Below are 11,997 nucleotides of genomic sequence, written 5' to 3' on the forward strand. Positions count from 1 at the left end.
ACATCATCAATCAACAATAGGCATATACAGTATTATAATCTAATTTAGATAGCCTATAGTCTATAGAAATAATTAATTATAAGTGATCACGTGTCTGGTTATCTTTTAAACCACTGTTTAAAAGATGGAGAGGAAATGTTGTCTAAAGTTGATCCGCCTATAGTGGACCTCACAGTCTCCTCCATCTTCTTACAAATACATTCCCTTAGGGTAGGGGGAGCCAGTCTATGTAGGCATTTGTAAATAAAACAGGCATGTTTTAAAGGTTTCTTATCAAACACCTAAATGACTCTCTTCAACAGTTGTTCTATGAATCTACAGGTTTGATGGTTGTGGCACCATGCAGCAAATGTTTGTGAAACAGCATTCTATATGAGATAGGATCATACCTGCCTGAAGAAGACCCGAACAGGGTCGAAACGTTGCTAAATAAAACAAAACTGGGAGCTTTAAAGACGGTGTGCGAGCCTCTTCCTCTTTAACAATAGGATCATACAGACCTGACGGTCAAAGAATGTAGAATGGCATAATGTTCTGTCTTCTAGTGTCATCTGCTCAAGAACAGGACCTCTGAACATTTAGCCTGACAACTTTGGTTTTTAATGGATAGAAGTCAATTGGGCTGGGATTTCCCAAATGTGGGCACAGATGACATCCTCGTCTAGACTATTTCAGAGCTAACTAAGCCATCTATGTCTAAGTAAGTGAATGATGTTTGAATAAGGCCCAAGAATGAAGTCAAACCGATATGTCACAGATTTATATAGATGAATAGACATGAAGTGAAGCCATTGCATAAATTGACCAGGTCTTGTTTTCAAAAAGTATAAAACATACTGTATGTAAAAAAAGAAGGAAAAAAAAACAGACTAGATCCAATGACTGTGACACACACACACACACACACACACACACACACCCTCCACAGACTGGTAACGTTTTGCAGACACACACTGTAAAAATGTTTTTGTTTTTTACCATTCAGATCACACCACCTTTAATATGAGGTTAGCTTTGTACAGAAACAGCCAGTAGAAACTATGTTTTACTTTTAGAGCCACCGCAGTTGCCATGGCTCTTCATGCCACCCTCTCTCACCTGGATGAGAGAGGGAAAGAATAAATATGATGTTTGTGAACTAGAGCTCGTCATTAGCTCCTGCCAAGCGCGACACAAACCTCAGATATCTAGCTGACGAATTGCTGCCAAGTGATGAAAATGGGCAATATCACAACATCAGACCCCCTGACCTTCAACACAGGAGCCCCTCAATACTGCGTGCTGGGTCCTCTTTACTCCCTGTGCACGCACATGACTGCTAAAGTAATATCCAAACCATCACATCAGATCAGACATCACATCAGACCCCCTGACCCACAACAGAGGAGCCCTTCAGTACTGCATGCTGAGTACAGGCACATAACTCTGTATGTTCACCCAACTCATATAGGAATATTTGTCTCTTGATCTGTTTTCCTTGTTTTCTTTTTCTATTCTATTCCCCTTTCCTGAAGAATGCAAATGGGAGCTTGTACGACAAAGAATTTCACCCACTTTGTTTTAAACCTTTGTTGTGACAGTAAAGTTGAAGTTGTCGTTGAGTGGCTCTCTGTCATGTACCAATAACTAGTCATTCAAAGAAGAAAGAAAAAGATTGGTACGAGGGAGCCTCACAGGGGTATAAACATGTATAGTGTTTGTAGTGACAAACAACTTGTGAAGACACTGTCACAGACTTGTGGTAGTTATTCAATTTACATTTATGAATACTTAGTGAACTGTGAAACAACAGCTGCTCAAACCCTGCCAATCCTGCAGAGACTTTTGTTCTGACAGTAACACTGTGAACGGTCATTTCTTTTGCAAATACGAAGGAAATTAACAATTTGACAAACAAAACATTTCAAACATCCGAATCTAGTTGTATCCCATATGAGTTTCCCTGTAGTAAAAGGTGGTAAAAAGATAGTCCATCAGCCTACTGCAAAAGTCTTCGAATATTTCAAATCCTTGTAAGGTTTTTTTAAATGTCAGTGGTGCCCAAACCTTTTTATGTCAAGGACACGCAAAATGATATGTATTTGGCCACGGACCCCATCTCTCTCTCTACATATTCAAAGATTTGCACATGAATTACAGAATTACTTGGGCGACTTATAGTGCTGGGCACATGGGGGCTATTGAAGCTAAGTACCTGTATCACTCCAGACGTCTATTAGGTCTCTATTATCGTGCCAGAAAGGTGAACTTAGAAGGTCTTGAAGATAATGGCCAGGGACATGCACCATCAACCTCTGGTGTTGTGTTTGCTGAGTTGGTGCTTTACTTAGAAGAGACCAGACAATGACTCTGACCCTCATCTAGTCGTCAATTGGAAATGTGGAAGGGAGCTGGTCAAGTTCATTAAACTGAATTAAATACTCTGCAAGTGAAGTGTATCCACTCCCCTTGTCTGCTCGCTTGGACTGCAAAGGACATCTCAATGCCTCTGCTGTGTTTTCTTGGCATATAATAAACCTGATTGCACCCCAACTCGTACAAATAGCACAGAATGACGCACTGCCTTTCCGTGCATATAATTAGAAAAAGCGCTCAAATCCGTGTATATCATACGGACATTATGCGAATAGAGGGGTCACGATCTTAAATTACTTTTATTCTGCACACGTATGTACTGTATCATTCCAGTGAGGCAACATATACAGAAAACATAATAGAAATACAAACAAAATATTCAGTAGGCTTTCAACAGTTTATGCACAGGGCATACGCATCCTCTCAACAAGTAGTCTACAGGGTTTCACTTGGCTGTACTTGTTGAATAACATTCAACTGCCTGATTTATGTTTGATCATTTCTCAATTTAACAATTACAAATGTATGTTAATCACATGAACGCAGATATCCCTTCCCATGGCAAGTACATTTGTCAAAAATACTTTGTGTGAAAATAGCAAAAATAAGGGACTGCACAATGCTTCTACTGAGGAATTCAGAGCAAGAACAACGTGCAAGGCCAACCTTTATATAATAAAACAGTACCCAAGATTCTAAGCAATGCACTCTCCTCTTGAGAATTCGATTATTTTTTCAACTTGTTTCTTTTGAATCTCCTTTGTTTTGTACACTTATGCGACTCTGTGGAGCAAAAGTAAAAAGCAATTCAATATAAGTAATTTAGCAAGTCATACAAAGAAGGAAAACGATTGGTGAGAGGGAGGAATTAATTTAGTATATGAACAGTTCAGTTTAGGGTAGATGTTTTTTCCAGTCAGCTCACAGCCACAATGGGCTCCACTGCAAGAATGTCACTTCTGCCTGACAATGCCTGTCTGGCAGTGAACAAAACATGTGCATCTTTCAGGTTGTGGGACTGAATCGATGAAGCATGGCTAGGATGTGAGGAGGCCTTGCTGGGCTGCAAGGAGGACGCACAGCCCTGCCTGGGTGTGTCGTGGCTGTCGGGCCAAGCCGCTCGGTGGCAGGGAGCGGGCGCAGCGCAGCGCTCCGGTTCTGCCGCTGCCCTGACCCGGCGCTTCCTCCTGCACACACAGAGCAGCAGCCTGAGCTCCTGGAGGAAGGCGGGATTTAGATAGCAGTAGATGAATGGGTTGTAGCACGTGGAGCTCATAGCCAGCCAGTGAAAGCAGAAGTAGAGGGCGTTGGAGGAGTGAATGGCCTGACTGGACAGCAGCACCACATAACAGTTGAGGGGGAACCAGCAGACGGCGAACACCGCCACCACCAGGAGCAGCATGGTCAAGGTCCGCCTGCGCTTCCGTCTCTGGTTGGCATACTGAGCCGTGGTGGTGTCACCGATGGCGTTGGTCCGCCACAGGCGTCGGGCGACTGCACTGTAGGCTGCACTGATGATGATGAGTGGCAGAAGGTAGAGCAGGGTGAAGGTCAGGAGGTCAATGTACTGCCAGTAGACCTCTGATGGCTCGGGGAAGTCTGGGACACACAGACTGCGCTCCTTGTCCTTGCTGGTCAAGAAAGAGAGCGTATTGCTAATAATCATAGTAATACTATTAATGCAAATGTATTGTGATACATGCCCACTTTGCACCTAGTATTCTGGAGAAGAGGATGCCTCAGGGGCCATGTCCACAGAAAGCATTTTTTGACATAACTCGGAGGGTGCTGAGTCGGCTCATGCTACCTTCGCACCGCTCGACACGGGGACTCGATCGCTACTGCTCGCTCGGCGGTGTCTCACGGGGCTCATGGTAGCCTGAGACGGCGCGCCTCCGTCATGGTTTTGTCAATAACTATACTTGGCCAAAACAACGAGAGAAGCACTTCCGCGGTGGGCGTGGCTTTGGTAAAAAACTCAACCGATTTCGCTCCTCGCCCCCCCCTACTTCAGTGGGCGTGGCCAGATATAAGGTGAATATACACAGGGTAGAAAAGCCCTGGCAGCTCAAAAAACGGTTTCTGTGGATACTGGACACGGCCCCTAATACAGTATACATACATACATATACATACTATACAGTATACATACTAAATCGTTTACTCACTCCATGGAGACTTGAACTCATGGATATATATATATATATATATATATATATATATATATATATATATATATATATATATATATATATATATATATTGTTTTTTTTAATGCTTTCCTAAGCCAATTATTTGATGATAATAATAAAGACCATCATATATCCAGTAGGAGACACAAAGGACACTCTGTGTCTCTTTGTGTCTCCTACATCTATGGGGAGTGTAATTGATGGAAAATACGTTTTTTTTTTTGTGTAGACTACTCCTTTAAGGCCGATTCTACAAATGCCTTCTAAATCAGTAGTTATTTTTCGTAATTAGTAATTCAAAAGTATTCAACGCTTTCAAGATTTTCCAAAAATAGCAGATGTACATGCTCGGAGCATGCCACAAGCTTGTAGATCATTTTTTTATTTTGTTAATTAACCAATTAATAACCTGTGTGCCTGTGCGTGCTGCATGTGTGTGTGTGCGTGCATACATTATGTATGTCACACCTGTATGTGAAGGTGAGGAGTTTTTGGAAGATGCCATGTGGGAGAGAAAAGCAGCTGGCCATAATCCAGATGACAGCTACCCAAACACCACCTTGAGCTGGAGACATGCGTGGTCTTAATGGATGTAAAATCACCTACAAACACACACACACACACACACACACACACACACACACACACACACACACACACACACACACACACACACACACACACACACACACACACACACACACACTAATGGTCTATTATGTTATCAGAAAAGGTGAAGTGAAACAAATGGCTATTGTTTCAACTTTAGTGCTGGAGAACAAATATCATAAAACATTGCAGCCCATACTTGTTCAAAAGAATAAAAGGGGACAGTTAATTATGTACGCAGAAGGGGAAAAAAAGAGAAAACAAGAGAATAAACACAATGAAATAATTTTCCACTTCAATCTTTGTTTTGGAAGCAAAGGCTCTCTAATGAAAACTAATTCCCCATTTTAGAGACAATTGTCAGCAGCCATGCACAGATTTAATGACATCAAAAAAATAAAATATATATTTTTTGTGGTTTTTTTCATGATTCCTGACCTCAATTACACCCCAAAAAATTAACATTCAACATTCAGTGGTTTTTCTGTAATTCTGTGTACAAGTTGTACAACCACATCCTCCCCTGGATGATGATGCGTACGTCCAGGAAAATTAACTCACTTTATCACAGATCTGTCTTGATCACATGACTATAGAGATACTGTGTACTGATTTGTGTAATTTTTGGATAAAATCTGAAGGAATAATAGGAAAAGATGTGTTTTACATAATTCGGCCACCTGGTGGCACTATGAAATACAGATACAGAAGGTTTTTCTTGGCCTCTAGGGAGTGCGCATACAAAGTTTTACACTGATCAGTGGAGTTATAGGTTAAAACACGAATCGGGCTGTTATATCGCCACCATGAGGCTGATTTGAACATTTTAAAGTGGCATTTCTTCCTCTGCCTATTGGGAATGTGCATGCTTAATTTCAGGCATTTATTCAAAACGGACCATTCCTGCAAACACATGACTGTAGAGATACTGTCTACCGATTTTTGGACAAAATCTGTAGGAGTAGGCTACAGGCCAAAAGTTAGTTTTGCAAAAATTGGCATCCTGGTGGCGCTAGAACAGGCCCATGTGAAAAATGTGGAGAAGAGGTTCTGAATTGGCATCCAGGGAGTGTGTGTGCACAGTTTGGCCGAGACCAAGCAAACGGCACCGGAGATTAGCTGGTAACAGATGGACGGACGGACGGACGGACGGACGGACGGACGGACGGACGCATGGACACATGGACACCAGTGTTGCCATAGTCTTGGGTTGCGCGCCCCGGACGACCCATATCTTTTCTGAGCCGGGGTCTCGCAATCCCCCAAGTTCACACCTGGACAACTGTTTTAACAAAGAAACAAGCCTATATGCATATCAATAGACCTGTATAGGTGTTGAGCGACGTTCGCGACCCCCCAAACATTGAATCACCATTGCACCACTGACGGACACACGCACACACGGACGGACGGACGGACGGACGGACGGACGGACGGACGGACGGACGGACGGACATTGGCAAAAACATTAGTCTCCCCATGCCTTTCGGCCGGTTTCGGCTGGTGGAGACAATAAAAAGAATGAATGATTAATAAAAGTGCTAAAGATTAGATTTTATTAGTATGTATTTTACAGTACACTGTAGGCCTACCAAATGTCCTGTTATAGGCCTGCCGCCTAACGTGTTTCTTTTGCTTAATGTTTTAAGTAAATAACATTAAATTGTAAGAAAGAGCGCAGTACCATCATAAAATCAATGGGTCTACTGAGTAAAGAAGCTAAACAGGCAATATGGAGAGTTTGTTTGAGGGACATTTTTGAACAGGCACGCAGTTATTGCAGGTACAGCTGTAGAAAACAGCTAAATGTCAGAGAGAGAGAGAGAGAGAGAGAGAGAGAGCAGAATGCAGATGAGCTCCCATCATGCACCTATTATTAATCTTTCATCACTAATCAGGTTTCAAGCACATCTGCAGTCAGTGTGTGCTGCTGCATCGTGTCTTTGACACACGGAGGAGTTTCCCCACACGTGTTCCAACTCTGGCGCTGTCCATGGTGCTTAATGCCACGTTTTTACCATTTATCTGTGGTCTGAAAGTGGTTTCTTTTAGCTTACAGAGATTATCTCTGGGTTAAAATCAAAGGACATTATCTCTGAGAGAGTAGGCTATGGCACTTGTTGGTTCTCAACGTGGGGTCCGAGGACCCCCAGCCTGCCCAGTGGTCTCTGAGAGGAGATTTTGCAACACAAATATTTGCGGGGGCTCCTGCCAAGACACAAATAATTTTCTGACGGAGGTACGCGGCCAAATAGCATATGCCTACATGTAGACACATTTGTGGTTTCTTGACATAGGCCTAGATTAGTTTGAGCAGGGGTTCCCAAACGTTTTAGATCGAGACCCAAAAGAGCTTAGACGTTTGCCCGGGACCCGAGTTTTTTTTATTTATTTCTTACGTTTGTTTTCTAATTTATGTATATTTATAATATGTATGTACACACACACACACACACACACACACACACACACACACACACACACACACACACACACACACACACACACACACACACACACACACACACACACACAATCATAGATTTCTCTTTTATTAATGAAAATCTAGTCGGTGAGTCTGTGTGTCTGTGAGTTTGAGAACCACTGGTTTGTTTCATAATTATGGAAACTATAAATAGCCCTACCTGCCGCCGGTCCAGCGCTATGGCAGTGAGCGTCAGAGTAGAGACGTGAAGGGAGCAATACTGCACGAAGCGACTGACGTGACACATGCCTCTTCCAAACACCCAGGTACTGTGCACGAAGCGGACCTGAACACACACGCGCCCGCGCAAACAGAAATTGTGATCGAGAAAAGACAGTTTAACAGGCCTTTGTGGAAAAGTAAAAACTAAACTACTTAATATTTGTAGCAAGATAGGCCTATATAGGCATACTCAAATTACTCAAATAGGAACACATCACATATAAATATGGAGATAAATAAATGTATTGGTAAAATTCTGAGTGTTTATCCATCTGTGTTCTGTGAAAACAAATAAGCTGTCCATATTGAAATGTATATTTTAAAGATAGACTAGCCTATTATTTACATAAAAGTGCAGCAAGTGATTTAAAAATAGACCCCAAATAGTGTCAATTTGGGGGTCTTTGATTAACAGTGATTAGCCTATCGGAATATTTAACTTTTTAACTAAAAATATCACTTTAGGCTTTAGGCTAAATCAGACGCTTTTTTCATGAAGTCAACCTGGTTTGTTGAAGGTACATCAATCTTAAAAGTGATCTCACCAAAGTGAACGGTGTATTCAGGACGGTGATGAAAATATCAGCCACGGCGAGGTTGACTATGAACAGGCTGGTGGCGGACTGCACGCGTTTGTTTTTGACCACCACGTGGCACACCAGAGTGTTTCCAAACAACGAGATGATGATAATGATGGAGTAAGCGGCGACCAGCAGAGCCTTTATACTTCTATTCTGTGAGTCCCCGCGCTTCTTGGCAGCCACTGAGTACCAGTCTGCCAGCATCCCTTCATCAAAGTCGAAGGTGAACAGCCTGTTGGAGCCGTTTCCTCCCGGCTGGGAAATGTTGAGCCGCTCGGCACCCGAAAACATTTCAGCGAAAAGTGAGTCATTGTGTCCGTGTGTGGCTGACATTTACCTAAATGCCAAGAAACGCATGCAGGCAAGCACAGTGTTATACTTTAGGTAAAATTCGTAGGTATTGCGTTATGAGCCAAGCAAGCAAATGTTCGCCTTCAAAATATCATTCACATGATGTGAAGAGACAGCTGACTGCACCTCAACAAGTTGTGTAAAAGGAATGGAGCGTCAACACTGTGCGGGCAGTGCAGCTGCTTTTAAACCACGCTTCTAGTGCGTGGGTACGTGCGTGTTACCGTGTAGCAGCCTGTGTGTGCGTGTGTGTGTGTGTGTGAGAGAGAGAGAGAGAGAGAGAGAGAGAGAGAGAGAGAGAGAGAGAGAGAGAGAGACAGACAGACAGACAGACAGACAGACAGACAGACAGACAGACAGACAGACAGACAGACACACACACACACACACACACACACACACATTACATCTACTATGTTAAATATTTTCTGGTAGAGGACCCCCAGATGATAAGTTATTATTAAGGATGTCTTACTTTGCTTTTGTCATCAAATCTGTACACCTACATTTGGCATATTAAGGCTGAAATTGTACCCATGCTAGTAAAGCAAGCCTGATAAAGTATCAAACGTGCACAAAAATCAACAGAACACAGGGAAATATACATCTGTTAAGAAGTTTTGGGGGGAGGACCACCAGACCCCGGTTGGGGAGTTCCGCGCACCCCCTAAAAATAAATCTCCTGGATTCTCCTGGACTGACAGTCCAATGTTGACAGGCCTGCTCATTGGCGAGGTGTCCTAGCAAGTTGATTTGGCGAGTTGGATTTTTGGCGAAGTGACCTGTATTCGTCAAGGTGCCAACGTGCGCCTTGTTATTTATATCAGGTCGCACTTGTTGGTGGAGGCGCGTTGGTGGGGGCGCGACGTTGGTGTAGTGGTTAGTGTATATGCCCTTCATGCGGAAGGTTGAGTGGTTCAAACCCTGCCTAGGCCGACGTCAGGGGAGAAGACGACAGCCATCTCATGGCCTCCCCTAAGTAACAAGAAATCTTGTGAAATAAAATGTCGGCAACCTATCATCAAGGACGATGATAGACGAAAGAAGAGAAGCACTTGTTGGTGGTTAGGTCACAGAGAACGCTGCTCCCTCATTGGCTAAAGGCTGTGCATTTGTACTGTCGGCTGGATACAGCCAGCACCCAACACAGTACTTGCTTACGTGCTCTGCTGGCGCAAGAGCCTGCTTTGTTCCCTATGGAGACACAAAGAGTCTACTCAAATTATTGGCTTAGGAATGCGACAAAAACATATACATCGATAGAAAAAGTCATTTTGGGGGTGAACTATCCCTTTAAAATGCCAGACAGAATAGTTACCGGTAGTTCATGGACATTTTTAATGAATGAATGACAAGCAGGTGCATTTAACAATGTATACAGCGTAACAGCATAATGTTTTGGATTGACAATTATTTGAACATGAAGGAGTAATAGTGTACTGTTCAGTTCAGTTATCCTAGTTTTTGTCCAGTTTATGAGACGGTACACAGTGATCAAAGTTAGCCTAAAAAAATGTATGATAATTATACAAAATACAAGTCTGTATTTCACGAGGGTTAAGTCGCCCCACACAGCAGACAGTTCAGCCAACTGGGTTGACTGCACATTGGAGAATTCTGAGCTTCCGTTATCTTGGAAGTCAATACTGCATATCAAACTGTCTTGGGCTGCGGCCTCTCATGTCTAATTGGCCAGCAGTACTCAGTGAACTCTCTTTAAACTGTTGAGGCTTAAAGGAATAGTTCACACATATTCCCATCAATTGCCAACATTCCCCATGGATGTTGAATGTATGGGATTCAGAACCAGTGCTGTTTGTTGTGTGTAGTATTTAGTCCATGGGCCAGACCAAATATCGGTAGGCTATACCATTTGAGAGTGGGCATAAACATCATTCTTGTGTTATTCATCCAATTGCCTCAAGTCAAGACCTTATGATGTCCTTCCCACTGTTTACATTTGAGTAGCTCTTTCAACTTTGTTACACCTTTACTGTTTCTGGTATAACATGACTGCCATTTTGCCCGAAATGAATAGGTAGATGGAAAACTCTTTCTCTCTCTCTCTCTCTCTCTCTCTCTCTCCCTCTCTCATGCATACACACATACACCGTCTGGTGCTACGTAAATATCTTCGTCATTCGAAATCAGCGTTTTAGACTTCTGTGTCCCATAGCAGACCAAATTGCCCACTCCAGAAGCACTTTGCAAGAAGCTTATTGGAGGTAAACGTAATCGGTCTTGCAGCTGTTGTAATTGTGTTCTCTAATTGCAGATCAAGGCAAGTCTGAGCTGACTTGTACATGATGTAGCACAATCAGAAATGTACTGTACTATGTTGAAGGAGAGAGCATAAGATTAAAAAATCGCACCGGTGCGAAGTGAGCAGTGCAAACTAGTTCCTGCAAGGATGCCTGCGCAAATCAGTGTTGATAGGCACGCATGGCAATATTATTTGTTGTTGTGTATGATGTCAGTCTATAAAAGGTTTCATCTGTTTCTAGTTGAATGATCAGACAGAGTTACACTGATCAAAAAGATGTACATTGATTTGAGTAATTTGTAATTCCATCGTCAAATGTTGAAATTCACTGGTGGCAGTCAATGAGTTAAGGCAGGGGTATTCAACTAGATTAGACAGCAGGCCGCAGTTGTAAAATTACTTGAAGCTTGGGGCCACAAAAAAAAGAGAAAAAAAAAGGAATTTGAAAAGAAAATAAATCATGGTTGACCAGTTAACTGGAAACCGTTAAAGGTATAGCCAATCCTGCCTTACAAGTTGTACACAGAGAAATAAACAATGATGTATAAAGTACTTGAAAGCCACAATTCTAACCCATGAAATCATTGGGTCAAATTGTTAAATTAGCTCACATTAAATGTACTTATGAAAAGTGTCTGGTGTTAAAACGAAGTTAAGTATCATGACTTAAGTATCAAAAATAAGTATCAAGCTTTTAATGCAAAGAAACAAAACAGCCAGAAATGGCTTATATCCTCGCTCTATAATACTATACATACTACCCCCCTAATACGTGAGCAGGCCGTGATAACTTTTTTCATTTATTTTTAATAATAAGATTTAATACAAAAAATAATTATTAAAAATAAATCAAAAATTTTATAGAAAAAACACTGCCTGCTCACGTATTAGGTGGGTAGTATGAGTCACCAGAAAAAATAATGGGTGTTTTTAATAAAT

General features: G+C 42.1%; 1 protein-coding gene across 1 annotated transcript; it reads right to left on the bottom strand.

The window, feature by feature from the left end:
• Positions 1 to 3,271: 3,271 nt before the first annotated feature.
• Positions 3,272 to 8,735, bottom strand: gpr83 (G protein-coupled receptor 83; the record flags this gene model as incomplete). The annotated part of the gene is made up of 4 exons (XM_080722607.1): positions 3,272 to 3,986; positions 5,016 to 5,149; positions 7,802 to 7,927; positions 8,409 to 8,735. 4 exons carry the CDS (start codon positions 8,733 to 8,735, stop codon positions 3,272 to 3,274), a joined length of 1,302 nt encoding a protein of 433 aa, XP_080578733.1.
• Between the last annotated feature and the right edge of the window lie 3,262 nt (positions 8,736 to 11,997).

Source organism: Nannobrachium achirus, assembly GCF_963921795.1.
Source record: "Nannobrachium achirus genome assembly, chromosome: 3".
NCBI classification, from domain to species: Eukaryota; Metazoa; Chordata; class Actinopteri; order Myctophiformes; family Myctophidae; genus Nannobrachium; species Nannobrachium achirus.